Here is a 17,788-nt window from a genome sequence, read left to right as displayed (position 1 = left end):
CTCGATCTGAGCTCTAGTGTTGTAAGATCTTGTACTATTTTTTACCCATGAATTCGAACCGTATATGGATATATGAGCTCTTTATGTCAGAGAAAATGACGGTTATTACAACTCTCATATCTAAATATTATATTCTTATTATTTTATTTTAAAGAAGCCAATCCAATTGCCTATTTTGTTAGTCTTTTGTTATAAGTATCCTTATAAAGGTACGTAATTGCGGTAATAATCTTTATGTTTATCTATTTAACCTATATTATAACCCTGACTCTAAAATATAATTTTCTCATGAATTAAAAGAAGCCAATACAATTGCCAATCTTGTAAGTTATTGTTCGAGTTTTCCTTGTAATGATTTTTTTTCTGTAATAATCTTATATTTATCTATTTGACCGTTATAGCCCTCACTCCAAAGTAACCCAAAAATATTTTTATCTATTTTTATTTATTTCACGACAAACATAACCCAAAAATATTACAGTACAATTTGTCGGAAGAAAAAGAAAAAAATAAAAATCAAGAGTGTCCCACTACAGAAACGAACAAGGCATCTACTATCGGGGGCCCCACCCATAACACCACCACATAACAACAACAGTGTGTCGTGAAAGCAATCCACCACCACAAACCCCGTGATTCAAGCCGCCCACACTCGCACGCGCCACGCGCTCTCCCCCTTCAACTCCTTATCTTCTTCTTCTTCCCCAAAAACCCAACTAAGCCCGCCACTTGCAGCCACCACTACTCTAATGCAGCACCGTCACCTCTTCCACTCTCAGATCCCAACCTCTCTCTACTCCTAAACCCCCTTCCTCCGATGCACGGCTACAGCCGCCTCGGCCTGCCCCGCGGCTCGCCGCCGTCCTCGCCGCGGTGCCGCCACGGCCGGAGCAAGACCTCCGGCCGCGGCGCGGGGACGAAGCAGCAGCAGAGCATTGTGGAGAGGGCGGTGTTCTTCATCATATCGGTGGTGTTCAGAAGACGAGGCATGCTTTTATTCGCGCCTCTGTTGTATATTTCGGGAATGCTGTTGTATATGGGCTCCGTCAGCTTCGATGTAGTTAGCTTGAAGAACGTTGTGATTATCGGAAAGCCGTCGCCGCCGGGATCAGTGTACAGGAGTCCTCAGGTTTTCCAGAAGCTCTGGCCTTTTATGCAGGCCGAGAGTAATCACACTCCAAATTTGGTCAGTTCCTTTTGCATACTCTTGTTACTAATTCGGACCGATTTGGTATCGGATTGATAATGCATCATTTGCTATTAATTTTGTATGCTTTTGTACCAGTTTGATATGCATTGAATAGAACTATGAAAGTATGAAGTACTCGATTCAAGTGTGTTTCGATTGAAAACTTACTATGTTTATATGAAATTAGTGTCATAGCTAGTTCTACAGTGTCGGCGAGTGATGTTAGTTTTTTATGCACTTAGTGAAGAGTTATGAATGATGCTTGTGATGAGCTATGTGAATTGACACTGTTGAAACGAATATATTGCAGTTGTCGACTGTGTGGAACTCAAAGGTGCATAAAGTATGGAAGCCTTGTATTCCCATAGATTCTCTGAAAGCAGGTTAGATTTTTGTTTAAAATATTACTGTTAATTGACAAGCAGTATTTAATTGTCTGCTGGGATTATTACTGTTTTACAGAGATTCTTCTTAGTTGGACTCATCATTTTGGTTCAGCTCTGTGGGCAACAGGGCCTACTGTTCGGTCTTAAGATTAGCTATTAGATTAATATCAGCAGAAACATACTGAAAAAGATTGTGCACCTCATAATTTATGCCACATGGAGGGCGCATACGGTATACTAAACAAAGTTTAATTTGGAAATGGAAATACCGTTCCCTGGCTTTTCAATGGCACACTCATGCATATAGAAGTCTGCTTCTTGCATGTTTTGCAGATTTTCATGTAACTGTAATGTAGTTATTAATATTCTTAAAAAAGAATTATATATATAAGGTAGTTATTAAAATTAGTTATTAAATTCTCATGATAGTGTATAAAGTAGTATCTTTGGGAATACAAGGCTTCCAAAGATATTATGAATTTTCAGTAATTAATATAGGTTTAGAGTAATATTAGGTTATATGTATGTAACAGGCATTTAGATTACCCTATCTAATATGTTACCCTCGCAATGTTCTGTTTACTTTTATTTGTCTTGCTTTTTTTTACTCAATTTTGTTGTACGTAAGTAAATATCACATACATACTTCTGCTATTTGATAATTGACCAACAAAAAGAATACTTAATTGTTTGTATGAAATGAATAACTAACTCAGTATTTTAACTTACAGAATTACCAAAGTCAAATGGTTTATTCATAATAGAAGCGAACGGTGGGTTGAACCAGCAACGATTGTCGGTAGGTCTGATTGTTGCCAAGTAGAATTCATTTTTGTGATGGTTAGAACTATTGATCTAATCACAATAAGTGTTATCTCAATGAATTGTTGTTTTGTGGATTTGATCTTTGAGAAAACAAACCAATTTATAATTAAATGAATTTTGCCACAAATCACTACCTTAGAGGAGATGCTTTTAGTTATTCTTTTGTTGGTATTAAGTATTAACTGATGGCTCAAGTATCAGTTTTTTTTTTTTTGGTATACACCAAGTATCTAGTTGTTAGAACACAGAGGATGTTATATTTTTACAATGAGGCTTGATTCATATTCGTGTCCTTAAATATGTGGAATTTCAAATGGGGGAGGTCATAACCAACCCAAATCATTTTGTGGTTGTATTGACCATGCGTTGAAGTCAATACAATCGGCAACAATGAGGAGCATCGGACATTGTTGTCCCACTATAGAAATTGAATAATATAGGTTTATGGTCAATCTGCGCTTCAAACAAGTCTACATTAGGTAAAATTGTCGAAGAAACATAACATGCTAGAGTCCTAGACTCCTGGCTGTCTAATAGATTATCCTCTATTTAAGTCAGTTGTGTTTATTAGAGCAATTGTGACCAATGTGACAAGTATGGTGTTCAAGTATCAGTTTATCCACTGATTGTTACATTTGGACATAGAAAATAATAAGTTAGCCTGAAGTGCTTGAGTAGGCTAGACTTGCATGCTCGTGTCATAAACTTAGTAGTTATCATAACTATGTCTTCTGCATCTTTTTTTTTTCCCTTTTAGTTCCTGACGTTTGCCTTTTCATTTTTCATATAGATATGTGACGCAGTTGCTGTGGCTGGACTTTTAAATGCAACTCTTCTGATTCCAATCTTTCATCTAAATAGTGTTTGGAGAGACTCAAGGTGAATTTCAGATTTATTGAACTATTATAAAGACTTTAATTATCAGATGCATTGTTACCTACTTGCTTATTCACTAATTATTTTTTTCAACACTTCAATCAATTAATTGCTGTTTATGTCTTAGTAAAGAACTTAAGATTTTTCTTTTATATTACAGTAAAGGTAATAGTTGTTGAACCTCCTATTATTGTGTTGCCCACAGTAACATAAAACAAAAGTACACATGATATTGTTCAGGAATCTAGAAATATGCAAAACGATCTGATAACAATACATTACTACAGCCAACTTTGAGTTTTTGCTTTTGTTAATTAGAAGTTTGACGTACTAAAAGTGCCAGGAGAAGCCAAACAGTAAAAGAAATATCAAGAATGAATGGAAGACAAGGTTGTTAATTTGAAATGTAAGGGTGATACAGATAGGAAAGGGAAAGCAACACTGTCATTTGGTTGTTTGCTGTATTTCCTAACTAACCTGAGTCTCTCTGTCTCTTTGTTTCTTTTCCAAGTTCAGTGCCTAAAATGTCACGTCTCTTTTGCCTATCTTTCCCTGCTTCCTTGTCACTTTCACAGTTTGTTTTCTGGTTAAGTTACTTGCATACAGCTATAAAACTCTAGCTTATTCTGTTACCAATAGATTGTGGTATACTGTTAAAGACTTAAAGTCAATTTAGTTAGATAATGTGCCTATTGCTGATACGTTGTTTTTGAAATGGAAATTATGGGTTGAAGGAAGAGATGTTGTTGAAAGATATTCTTTCTAAGTTTAAAATAAATTAGATCTGGAAAGAAGAAGACAAATGAAATTACTACGGAGGCATCTGATATTTATGGACTTATGGTAGACAATAAATAGATTCGAATATATAAATATATATATATATATATATATTCATGTAGCATATACAGTATGACCTGACAGTCTAATTGGTGCATGGTTTTCCATATATATACAGTACATCTGAAGCATGGCAACAGTAATCAAACTATCTCTTGTTTTGACTAGAAAACATGTTCTCTCTTCTTGATAATGCTGCAAGGTATTGATCCTTTATTCTTATCGCAGTCACTTTGGGAACATATTTGATGAAGATTTCTTCATCCATGCTCTCAGAAATCACGTTAATGTGGTCAGGGAACTCCCAGAAGATATACTTCAGCGGTTCGACAATAATATAAGCAACATTGTGAATTTGAGAGTGAAAGGTTGGTCAAGTTCAACTCACTATCTCCGTAAGGTCCTCCCGAAGTTACAGGAGATGGGGTACGTCTCCTACCATTATTACTATTTCTAATATCTTTTGGTTGTGCATATATGTTTTGACTTTTGACAATCTGGCTCAAATTTATATCATATAATGTGTTGTAGTTTACCTCCACCTTTTAGAGTTATGTCTGCAACTCTTTTTAGTTTTGTTCTGTTTCAGTCATGGGTTTGAGTTATATTGTATGTGACAGCTATATATAGTTTCCCTCAATCCATGTTTCAGGGCCGTGCGCATTGCACCTTTTTCGAACAGATTGGCTCATGCAGTTCCTTCAGATGTCCAGAGCCTTCGATGCTTAGCCAATTTTGAAGCACTGAGATTCTCGAGTTCAATAAGACTGCTTGCAGAGAAAATGGTTGATCGAATGGTCAAAAGTAGTGCTGACAGTGGAGGCAAATATGTTTCAGTACATCTACGGTTTGAAGAGGTCTTATTCTTTATCTTTTTGTTTGAACTCCTGATTCTCCTGTAGCTGTACTTTCTGCAAGTTCTAAATGCTGGTTCTCTTCTTATAAAGGATATGGTTGCGTTTTCATGCTGTGAATATGATGGTGGGAAGGAAGAGAAACATGAAATGGATATTGCTCGAGAACGAAGCTGGAGAGGAAAATTCAGGAGAAGGGGTAGAGTAATAAGACCAGGTGCAAATCGTGTTGATGGGAAATGCCCTTTAACGCCATTAGAGGTGCAATGCTTCTATTTAGTTTTGTAAGCTGTAATTTCAAAAATTTTCTAAAAATCTAATTCAACTGGGATGCTCCAATGTATATGTAATTCTACTGTACGGGTTATTGAAAAGTATTGCCCTTAAATATCGGTAACTGAATTCTTTAAAACAGACATGTAACCTCATTCACAATGTTCATTTGTGATTAAAGATGATAGTTAAACGTTGATTACAATAAGATTAGTAAGATCTCTCTCTCAGCTTGAGTGACTAATGTAATATCTGTTGCTGCAGGTAGGAATGATGCTCATGGGAATGGGATTTGATAATACCACCTCAGTATACATTGCAGCAGGAAAAATTTATAAGGCAGAAAAGTACATGGCTCCACTTAAACAGATGTTTCCACGCTTGCAAATGAAAGACACACTGGCTACTTCAGAAGAACTTGCTCCTTATAAGGTACCATATCTGTCACAGGAATGAACTAAATACAGCATCAATCACAAAAGCAAGATGACTCCAGACAAGTGAAATATTTATTATAGCCATTTGCAGTAGGGCTACATCTAAATTTGCTACTTTTGGTATAATTGATAGAGTTGGCATCAGTTAATTGTTTTAAATGACCATTTCTGATGTAGGGCCATTTATCTAGGCTGGCTGCTCTTGATTACACGGTTTGCCTCCATAGTGAAGTGTTTGTCACCACTCAGGGGGGTAACTTTCCCCACTTCTTGATAGGCCACAGGCGCTATCTCTATGGAGGACATTCGAAGACAATCAAGCCTGATAAGCGTAAATTGGCACTGTTGTTTGATAATCCCAGTATCAGGTAATTTTTGGTTGAACTTAATTGTTTGATTTCATGTGCCGAGTTGCTTTAGTTCTTCATCCATGCAACCCAAGAATGCGTAACAGTCACCAGCAAAGAAATTGGGTACTACCGTACTGGCCGGTATTCTATTTTTTTTTTTTCCGTCAGCTCTGTCTTCCTGCTTTCTCATAGGTTTGGAGTTAAAGTGGGAAAAAGTAATTAGACACGTAGCCATATAATTTAACACCTTGGAGAAGATTGTCTTTTTAATTTGTTTTCTTTCTCTGATGACATTGTAGCTTTTGCATCTTGCAGTTTTATTACACAAATGAGAATACAAAACCATCCAAACTATTGAACTTTTATAGAGAGAACTTGTATTAGCACCATAATCTATTTTGCAATTTCAAAAACCTCAGTGTGTTCAGTTTAATTGCCAGTGGAAAACTAAGCATATATAAGGTAATGATAAGTAGGGTTAATGTCAAATTAGTAGATAATATTATGATTAGGTAAGCAGTATGGCCTCGTAATCTCAAATAGACTTTTAATACGCAATATGGCATTGTCAACCCCCGGTGGGAGACACTTTTGTTGCCTTATAAATCTCTCACATCGATTAGCACAGTATTGTTTTGCTTAAAAGGGGAAAAGGTTTATTCTATATAAGCCTGGTATGAAAAAGGTTTGTATAAGATTAGATTTGTACTTGTTTCACGGGACAACATGTTTGAAAAATGAAAGCATATACACAAATTTAAACTTCTTACTCTTTTCATCATTAGCCTTATCTTTCACTTTAACGCATTGCATACAAAATACACGTGTTTTAATTCACATTTCATGTTTTGCAGATGGGAAGATTTTAAGCGACAGATGCAAGACATGCTTAGACACAGTGACCAGAAGGGTGTTGAAGTGAGAAAACCCAGTGCGTCATTATATACATTTCCCATGCCAGATTGTATGTGTAAGGAAGGAGAAGCTATAGATGAAAACAGTAACACAACACTGACTTGAATACGTAAAAATTGTCGGTACGTAGTTACTATTCTTTGTTTACCTGTAATTTAATGTATCATTCATTCAGTTATCAAAGTTTTCTTTCATTTGAGTAGAGAGGGTAGTGTATACAAGGTACACAATTGGTTTAGTAGCCATATGTTGGATCAGTAGTCTGGTACTCAAAATTCATTGTATATGGACAGTAAGATATAAAATTCTTTTGTATTACATCGAATTTTCTACTTTGCTTTGGACCTTTGGTCCATTCATATGAGTTCTCGACTACTTCTGACTTGTAGCTATATGCTGTGATGCCGGTTTTGGCTTTTTGGGTTTACAGGAGTAGTTTATGTGTATTAGACTATTAGTTCATGCAGCGTCGAAGACCTTCCTATTTGCAATTCAGATCTCCTTTGATAATTTTGCACACCGGAGTGGTGCCGTCACAACCACCCGCCAACATTTGGTGGCACCTCTCCCCTCTTTCTGTTTTCACTGGGAGAGGTGCTGTCACAACCACCTGCTAACATTTGACGGCACCTCTCTCCCCTTTTCTGTTTCCACCGGTCATAATTTAAGGAGTGAACAAAAATACAAAGGGATGACAATTTGTGTGAAGAATCTAGTGGTCATGAACTGAGAAACTATGATGTAAATTAATGACATTATATAAGATAGATGAGATTCAGCCCGAAGAATTCATCGCTTATATGAGCTAGGTGTGGCATACCACTGGCTGTTACCATTGTCGTTTAGAAAGAGAGGTTGCCAAGAACAATGTATTCTTTGGTGGGAGTCCTCTTGCTGCCTTGCCTATAGTATCGGTGCCTACTCTTGCAGGGTACATGTCGATGGCAAGGTTATTAAACTTCACCCTCTCGGTCATCTAGCTACTACTTGTGTCAAAACTTTTGATTGTTCGGTTTGTTTCTAATATTTCCATTTTTAGTTGCTGACTTTGAGTCACTTGACTATGAGTCATTTCCCTCGTTTGGTTGTTGGCTTTGCTGCTCTGTTCACTGAATTTTGATTCCAAAATGATATGGAAACTTTTCATGTTGTTACTGTTCATCCTTCCTATTCATGTTTTAACGTCTACTTCCCTGTTATGTGGTATTCACATCAGGGCCCCTTTCCATCCTCTTTTGACAAGAAATCCTCTTTTCACTAATACCATATCACAATGGATAAGCATCCACCCAAAATGTGACTCACATAAATCCCTTTTCTTACCTCTTTTTTCATGTCTAGATAAAGACCTCAAACTTAAATGATCAACGACTCCCAAGCGATGAGGCACAACCAATTAGGCAAACCTCAAAGCCCTTAGGTGGGCAATCAAGTTTGTCCCCTTCAAAATTGAAAACCCACATGGAAATACCAAGCCTAGTTTTTCTTTTCTACTTTGGACGAGCTTAGCCAACTGAATGTCTGGTCGATTTGGAAAGAACAAGGAGCTGCATAAGAAGTTTTTAAATGGCTTGACTATGATACATTTCACCAGTTTACATTCTACAACGTTAAATTGTATACTTAAAAGTACTATATGCATGAATGTGAAACGTACCGAAATACTTTCTGAAAACAGAGATTATACGTACTTGTATTTTTGCATAATTTACTGAATTTGGTTGTTTGAACAAATCTAATAATCCTACCGTCTTAAAGATCAATTCACCAACTTTTATAATCTACAGCATTAAATTGTATACCTAAAGTACTATATGCATGAATAATACACACTCTTGCCTTTTACATAATTGATTTATTTTGGTTGAATGTGATACATTGGATTCATCATTTTACATCTTTTCTTTTTACAAGGGCTGGTACAGCTGTCTTAAATCAATTTACATTTTACAGTATTAAATTGTATAATTAAAGAATCCAGATTCTCTGTTTGGATTTAAGTTGTTTGAATTTACTTGGATGTCTTATAACCATTAGATGTAGTAAATATAACATAAAGATGACATGCTAATCGTAGATTGTACTTAATTCAATGATTAAAAGTCATCTAAGCAAATCCAAACAACATAAATTTAAGTAGAGAAACCAAAAATTCATAATTAAAAGGACAATATGCATGAAAGTATGGAACATACCGAAAATACTTTCTCAAAACAAAAAAATGCTCATAAGTTCGGTCGATCATATAAATTTATATCCTTCAATCGTATACCTAAAGTTTTTATGCATGAAAAAAATACACTTTCTTGTTGTAACTTCGTATGTATTTTTCATTTCGAGTTTGATCAGACAGATCTAATGATCCCACCGTCTTAATTCCGAAAACAACACAAGAGAGAAATAGGTATAGAGAAAGAGAGAGAGCCCACAAAGCGGCCGAATGTGACGTAAAAGTAGAGCTACCTACCAAAATCCGTAACCACTAAATAACCACTCGTCTTTTTCACCAACTCGGTCAAATCCTTCCCTTTCTATTCCTTCCCCACCTTCCTTATTCATATAACCCTCCGAGTCTATTGCCCTCCTCCATTCTCATCTCTCTCTTCTCCTTCGTATAAATCCCCCCTGTCTTCCTTTCCCAATTTTCCTTCAGACCCAAATCTCTCTCTTTCAACCTTCTTATCCTTTCAGTTTCAAAGCTGGTACAGACAAAACACCATCACATATATATATAGACACACACATATATATCATACTTATCCATACACTGTTCTTGTTCTTCAACTCCCTCTCCCTCCCTAGCTCTCTCTTTCTCTATTTTCTTGTGTTGTGTTCTGTTTCAATTTGATTATTGTTTACAATTATGGGGAGGTCACCTTGCTGTGAGAAAGCCCATACAAACAAAGGGGCATGGACCAAAGAAGAAGACCAACGCCTCATCGACTACATCCGCATCCATGGCGAAGGTTGCTGGCGCTCCCTTCCTAAACAAGCTGGTACTAATTGAATTCTCTTTCCAAATTTCGATTCTTTCTCGCATAAGCTTCGTAACCCATGATTCATTTCCTTAGTTTCTGTTTGTTTCGATTGCTTAATTGACAATTTTTGATGTGGAACAGGGTTGCTTAGATGCGGCAAGAGCTGCAGGCTGAGGTGGATCAACTACCTAAGGCCTGATCTCAAGCGTGGAAATTTCACCGAAGAAGAAGACGAGCTCATTATCAAGCTCCACAGCTTACTCGGAAACAAGTAATTGAAACAAACTTGGTTCATTCATGTTTGCTCTGTTTTGTTTTGCCGGAAAAATTAATTAACCGGCGGTTATGTTTGTTACAGATGGTCTTTGATTGCGGGGAGGTTACCTGGACGAACTGATAATGAGATCAAAAACTACTGGAACACCCACATCAAGAGAAAGCTCCTAACTCGCGGCCTTGACCCTCAAACCCACCGCCCCCTCAACGAGGCCGGCGCCGCCGCCACCGCCGCCACGGCAGCTTCTCGGTTGGATTTCAGAAACGGGTCCCCACCGTTTTTGTCAGTCGAGAAAATCAACAGTCTAATGGATCAAACCAACTTCAAGAACAACAACAACAACAACTCGACCAACAACAACAAGAAGATGAATCTCCTGTTCAAACCCAAGAAAGAAGAAGAGTACAGCTACAACAAGAACATGAACAACTTCGAAGAGGCGAATTGCAGCAGCAGTGGCACAACAACAGAGGAAGATCAACAACAGCAACAGAAGCCAGATATCATGTACAAGTGTGGTGACCTAAACTTGGACCTCTCAATAGGGCTGGAGCCGTTTCAATCCGAGCCGACTCGGGCATCGTCGGGAAACTCGGCAGAGTCGAAACTGACTCGGAGGGCTTCTAATAATTACGACATGTTTGCTCAGGCGGCGGCGGTGTGTCTGTGTTGCCAGGTGGGGTTTCAGAGCAGTGAGGCACGCAGGAGTTGTCAGTGCACAAATGGCTTCTACAGATTTCGCAGACCCTTGAATTCATAGTCATTTTTCTTCTTCTTCTTTTTTTCTGTTTTTGGGGTTAAACATAAATTTCCTAAATTTCAATGTTATAGATGAATTTGGTATAGTTTAAGGTAATTCACTTTTGAAAATGTAACTTTTATTACATACAGCAAAGAACAACCTATTGGTATCTCCATATAATCCACTTGCTTTTTCTTTGTTCCATTTGTTGACTTTGGCAATTCCCACTGAAATTTGTCTTTTTGATTCTTTACCCGAATGAGAAAGGTAAGCCTTTGAGAGAAATCTATGTCATGCCCTGTGGTTAAATAATGTAGTCTAAAACTATGTCTTTTAGCTAAAACATGTAACATGTCATGCTACAAAATCAATTTTGTCAAAATAACAATCATAGAGTTTATATCTGAATGTGACTATAATACTTTATTTTCAATGATGTAACTAGTCTTTTGTGGTGTCGAACTTATTAATAAGAGACTTAAGTTAATAAATTAAATTGTTCTGGACACCTCTTCATATCTAGAAAATTAATTATTACTGTAGACAAGAACCAATATGGTTCAACTGTAACCGAACATATTTCAGAAGCCTCGATACATCGTTATAAACAAGCTCAAGAAGAAACAACATTTTCCAACATCATTAAACCGACCTATTATTGTATCCAATCTACTATATAACTCTTTGATAATTTTTTCTTTGTTCTTATTCAATACCTAAACATCGTTTGACAACCGGCAGCAATTTGGGTTGTGGCTATTTAGTGTATAGCGTGGCTTCTTAGAACACAAAGAACTTGAATTAGGCAAAGACCCATTATTGGAAGTTTCCCATTTGAGTTTGTGTGAAAACCAAAAACAATATAGTTGGTACTTGCTCAAGCAAACTTATAGTAGAAAGAACTCAACTTTGAGTACTAGTAATGATATTAGGAATATAAGCTTATCAATCCATCAGATCATATCCCACTTTGTTGGTTGGAATAAAAATTGTGAGCCTAACTTTCTTATCTGGTATGGATCAACCTCATATTATAAAGTTTTTGTACATGTAACCAATTCTAGGCAGATTTAGGTGGAGGATTAGCATTGATGATACCATGTTCTCTAATAACATTAAAATCGATCCAACTCTCTGAGCTAAGAACCTAACATCCACTAGATGATTAATAAGTGATGCGCGCTTTTTAGTTATATGGTATGATACATTACATAACCTTTATGGCGCATCACCTAACGTAGCTACCTTGCCATCCACCCTCACTCGATTTATCAGTATCTCGTACAGGACTACCAAACAATATTTATGTAGTTTGGACACTTTTTCTTTTCTTTTCTTTGTATAAGAAAACGAAGTGTAGAGAGGGACCTAATAAGAATGGTGGTATTGTTGAATTGCATTGCAAGGCAAACCTCAACAGCAATACATAATGTAAATCGTGGTTTTCATAAAAGAAAACGTTAGAAGTACCTTGTACCTAAATAAGAAATTAATATTTAAGAACTTATTTAAAGTAATTGTAGAAGTTATACAACTCCGTACCATATGGTTCAGTAACATAGTTTTCCATTCATAATTCATAAGTAGAAAACCATGAGTTCGACAGTTTGATTGTTGTAATTTGAGTTGTTTGTTTAATCTGTAATAGAAAAATGTGTGCGACTACGTTCATGGTTAGTTTTATCTTATCTCTCTTTTGCGGTTTACCTTCAATTTTACTGCATTGGATGTTTAGTTTAATTAAGTAATGCTCAAAGGATTAGTGGCAGTGTGGCACACAATTAGCGATTTTCCTCGATCACATTCCAATGGACAGAACAACTTCGTCAACCAGGACTTAGAAACAAACAAGTCTATAATCTATGTATATCGATCCCTCACATGCAAATCACATTTGAATAATTTACCTAGTACTCAAATTTGTTCTTCAGTTGCCAATTAAAGTGTGGTTCTCAACTTCTCATATTATATTTTGTTCGTTTGAACATTGACCATGTATGAACCACCACCACCACTACTGCTATAGCGCATCGAATTATATATGGGTGTGAACAGGTTGTATAATGGGAGCTATAGAGAAAAAGGAAAGTTTTGTTCTTGGAATAAAGCATGCAAACAATTGTATTATACATCATTATGCGATTTGTGCATCAAATTATAACAAAAGGGTGATTAAGAATTGGCATAAAGTTCTGATTGGATTTTAATATATATTAAGACAAACAGTTTTGGTTTTTGGCTGTTATACATGTTTCGAAGTTTCAAATCTATACCAAGTACTTACGAGGTCACCGTGTATGAAGAACAAAAGTGTTTTTGTAAATTCAATTACAAAGAAACAACAAACTAAGATACTTTTGTTTAAGAGAGGATCGATGTGTTGTTATCTTTAAAGTTTTGTAACTCTCCCAAATGGTAACATCATATCCTGTTACAAGTTGTATACATGCATCAATTGTCTAATGCATCAAGACATTGTTTGGTTTATGGAAAGGAAGGGAAATGAAATCAATTATTTGAGTTTCTCATGAGCTAGCGTTTGAAATTGTAATTTCTACCAATTTTCCTTTCTGATCTTTAATTTCACGAACCAAACGTGACCTAAGTGGACTAATTGGCCGGATTCAAATCATCAAATGGAGCCTAGTTGAATATATATCGGTATACGTACTATACTATGCATGAGAGGACTAATATATACAGTATGGAACGATCGAATTTAGAATTACTTTTGATCTGTTAAACCCTAGCTAGCTAGCTTGATGTTCTAGAAACCTTTTAGACAGCAAAAAATGAAAAGTAATAATAACATGGGATAATAGGTAGACCTACCAACCATAATATATGAAAAAAAAAAAAAAGAATATGATGAATTATTGGAGTAAATTAAATTAATAAAACCACGTGTAGACGATGGAATCTTTTCATCACAGGGTCCAGGAAGAATGGCGGATCGCTCCCTCAAGTCTCCACCAAGAAACACCAATTCTTACTTTTAATCAATACATTAATTTGTTTAATTTGATCGAAGCTGGTAGGATTGAGTTGGCCGGAGTGGTAGCGCCCAGTGGGGGCAATACTTTCTTGTATAATCCATCTGTGTCCAAAAGGCTCCCATCCATATCTCAACGTACCAATATATCTACATGCATCCATCTCCATTGTTAACACTAAAAACAAGAAGAAAAAAGACCATCGTTTTTCTTTTTCAATGAACTTCTTTGTAAATTTAGACTCGATCGAGCTCGATGAGCGAGAGATATAGCTAGGGATGTTAGGGTTCAAGGGAGAGCGGCGGCAGCGACGACCATCAAAGTGGCGGTCTCGGCTCGAATCTCTTTCTAGATTCAGGTTTGCTAGTATGTGATGATGAATTTTCTTTTGTTGAGCGGTCGCATGTGTATTGGCGTTTGTCCCATGAAATGCGACATTCGTCTAGAATATTGATATTGTCGATCTATATTTTGTCGTAACAGACTAAGAGAGAAATAAGTTCGACACACGTTTTAAGAGCATTTTTAACCGACTCTATATTTTGACTTTTAAATTGTATTGGTAAATATGATACATCTAATTAGTCAATGCAAGCTCCACTTAGATCTAAAAGTCTAAAACACAAAATAGTTTACGATAGACTAAGCAGTGAAACTGGTGCTAGCTAGGTCGACAAATATGACCGTCGTGGAACACAATGATCGAAGTCATGAACTCATTGTAGCAAAGCATGCTTAGCTAGTCTCTTTCCGTCGACTGCTCAATAAGGAGGCGAACATTCAGCTAGCCAGGGTTGCACTGTTATATTTCTTTTGAGTTTTGAGTGAAGAATCTAAACACGATTGATTGATGTGGTGTATATATTTGGATATAGTATAAACCGATATTTATATAAATACAATAAGTATAGGTATAATTGAGTGGAAAGGAATTTAATCAAAGCATCTCATGTGGGAGAGATAGAAATAATAGAAAGGAGAAATTAAAAAAGAATGGTACATGTGACATGTTAGGGAGGTAGGTAACCGATCTCTATTTATAAAAATACACAGAGTGGCCAAGCGAATGAAAACAGTTGGTTAATTAGTTAAGGGTTTGGTGGACTGGTGGGGGTGAGTAGTGACTCAGAACCCAGAATAATAAGAAAGAAAGAAAGAAGTTGATTGTGCATGTGCACATACCGTGAGGTATGGTATGGCATGGGATCGATTCTTACATATTAATCTAATTTATTTGGATATTGGGAATTTATTCAGATTTAAAAGCCAGCCAAACATGATAAATTAAGGGTGCGTTTTCATGTATTGGTTAGTTGAATATCTGGCCCTAATAGGAGTCATTATCCATGCCACCAGCTAGCACAGTTGCTTAACTAATCTGAAATTGATCTCGACTAGTTTACTTGATCAAGGTAATGCAGTAGTATTAGTTTTCTTTTTATGTTTTGGTAGGCAAATGAGTAAAGAATAAGAATACAGTTCATTTGGGATTCGAGTTGTGATAAAGAAGCAAGCTAAAAGTAAAGAAAGTCACCTTGGCCGGCAGACTTGCAACAATACTTTATCCATCTCTTATTCTTCTTGCATGTCAAATCCGCCGTTAAACGGGTAAATTCCCAAGACCTGATAGAGTGTCGACGACGTACATATATGGCTTAATTAAGATTTCAATTGGTTTAGTGGATACCTGATGTTACTTGGGGGTTAATAATATGTCATTTTTTTGATGTTTTAGACGATAAAATAAAGAGCGCATGTTATATCGTCTTGTATGTAAATCATATATATAACGGTAACGTGTTAGTTTATCAAAAATTTTGAATAAATATCTTATATATAACAAACTCGTTTTATGTACGTCAAATTTTTATTTAACTATTTTACCTAGATAAAAGAGTTGTCAAATTCATTAAGCAGAAAAAAAAAAACCATATAAATATAGGGGAGTGAAATTTGCACTCCCGATTTTACAATCCGTATTCCCGTTTTTCCGATTTAATTGACATATTATAATTATGCACCTTCAAATTATTGAGTTTTAACAAGTTATGCATGTGGTTTTCCAACACAATTTGTTTATGGGTTAAGCATAAGGTAACGGGGCATGTGACTTGTATTGTTTATTAATCGTATCTTGAAAATAATTGTGTGCGGGTTCGAATATGTTATTTGTATATAGGTGTTTCGATTCGTATTATTTAGTTGTTGAAACTTCTGAAAAACTCAAGTTAACTCAACTCTAATTATTAACTTGTGTTTCAAAACATATATAGTTAAACTCCATGCAGAAAGTGAAACAATGCCAGCCCCAGGTTTTCTTCCATGCATGTCGATTCTACCCGTGCATGCCCGCACAGATATGCTTGACTTTGCAACCTCTGAAAGATAAGAGCTAGCTAGAGCTATCTTTGAAAATTACAAAGAAAAAAGAAAAAAAAGAAGAGTTGGATACGAAACTGTTACTGTTGTGTATATCTTCTCCTCATCTGCAGCTGCTGTATAGTCTTACAGAGAGGATATATGGAGGATTGTACGTAACTCGGGTCATCGATCAGCTAGCTTTCCTTTTCAAACATATGAATCACCAGCATGCCCTAATTATTTTGTTTGTTTTTAAATACAAAATAGAAAGAGACCAGCAGCGTAGGTAGTGATTCATGTGAGAATGGATGGATGTGACGAGAGAGAGACAGAGAGAGAGAGAGAGAGAGAGAGACAGAGAGAGAGAGCTAGCAATTTAAATGATAAGAAGCAGCAGAGAAAACGAAAAGGATAAAGTCTACCAACTTCGATTTAACTTATTGAATTCGATAATATAGAAGAGCTAGAGACATCAGCAGCAAGCACACATGATCAGTACTGAATGAGCGTGACTGGGACTCTCTCTCTCTCTCTCACAGGAAGAGGACGAAGAAGAAGAAGAAGAAGAAGAAGAAGAAGAAGAGGAACTGCATTGTCTATATGTGATAAAAAGAGAAAGAGACAGATCGATCTGGTTGGTAGTGGTTGGTGCATGAGCTGACGTTTGAAAGGGCAACTACCTCTGTCCCTCTCCCTCCTCATCAATCTTCTCGGGGCCGCCCCCGATTATATATTATCGGCAATACATGTTAACTCCTTTTAATTTTTAACTTGTTTTCTTATTTCTAAACGCTAAAGTTAGGATTAAAATGCCGAATATTATTTGGTCTAGTAGTCTCTATATCGCAGATTGGAGGTTATGAGTCTATGAGTCTAACTCACGAAAAACTAATTGTAACATTTTAGTTAATTAATGTTAGATCACAATTCTACATTGAGGTTAACTTACTTAATGGGAGATGAGAATAAGTTAGATCATGTCTCAACAATTTGATAAAAATCAATATTGACAAAAAAGAAATGAAGACCCAATCAATAGAAGTCCCCTCTTCCTTTATTCATGGTGCAAAAGGCAATCGACTAAGATCAATCTAATCAAATTCTCTAGCAACAATCTAGCTATTCAACATGTTTTGATGATGCTCTTACGTTATCTATGTCTCAACTAACTATGTACTTACGATGAAGGCTACTAAACGGAAGGAGCTGGTTCCTCTGAACTTGCAGCCTTCTTTACCTCCTTGAGAACCAATTGGACGCCCACGCTTCTTATTTTGTGCGCCAGTGTGCACCGCAACATGGACAGGTACCATGACACCTTGTTCAGATAAAAGCCCAAAATATTAATTTGACAAATATGAAGCTAAGGAATCAAGCTGCTTCAGCTTCTTTGCAAGGTTTGGACCTCCCTGAATAAGTGCATCAACGACCAGCAACTTGAGTTTCTTTGGTGAGGTTTATGGAGAGAGAGAGAGAGAGAGAGAGAGAGACG

The 17,788-nt window shown here is 36.4% G+C and overlaps 2 protein-coding genes across 2 annotated transcripts; both read left to right on the top strand.

Moving 5' to 3' along the window:
• The first annotated feature begins 760 nt into the window (after nucleotides 1-760).
• On the top strand, nucleotides 761-7,308 carry LOC101296961 (uncharacterized protein At1g04910-like). The gene is made up of 10 exons (XM_004299845.1): nucleotides 761-1,186; nucleotides 1,500-1,572; nucleotides 2,307-2,374; nucleotides 3,191-3,279; nucleotides 4,345-4,542; nucleotides 4,769-4,973; nucleotides 5,064-5,231; nucleotides 5,508-5,675; nucleotides 5,858-6,048; nucleotides 6,885-7,308. Exons 1-10 carry the CDS (start codon nucleotides 818-820, stop codon nucleotides 7,048-7,050), a joined length of 1,695 nt encoding a protein of 564 aa, XP_004299893.1. The 5' UTR covers nucleotides 761-817; the 3' UTR covers nucleotides 7,051-7,308.
• A 2,258-nt stretch (nucleotides 7,309-9,566) lies between these two features.
• On the top strand, nucleotides 9,567-11,122 carry LOC101296667 (transcription factor MYB3-like). Its single transcript, XM_004299844.1, has 3 exons — nucleotides 9,567-9,941; nucleotides 10,065-10,194; nucleotides 10,282-11,122. The coding sequence occupies exons 1-3, from the start codon at nucleotides 9,809-9,811 to the stop codon at nucleotides 10,958-10,960; spliced, it is 942 nt and encodes a 313-aa protein (XP_004299892.1). The 5' UTR covers nucleotides 9,567-9,808; the 3' UTR covers nucleotides 10,961-11,122.
• Nucleotides 11,123-17,788: the final 6,666 nt, after the last annotated feature.

This window comes from Fragaria vesca, linkage group LG5 (assembly GCF_000184155.1).
Source record: "Fragaria vesca subsp. vesca linkage group LG5, FraVesHawaii_1.0, whole genome shotgun sequence".
Lineage (NCBI taxonomy): Eukaryota > Viridiplantae > Streptophyta > Magnoliopsida > Rosales > Rosaceae > Fragaria > Fragaria vesca.
The sequence above is the reverse complement of the archived record's forward strand: the minus strand, read 5'-3'. Positions and strand labels throughout refer to the sequence as shown.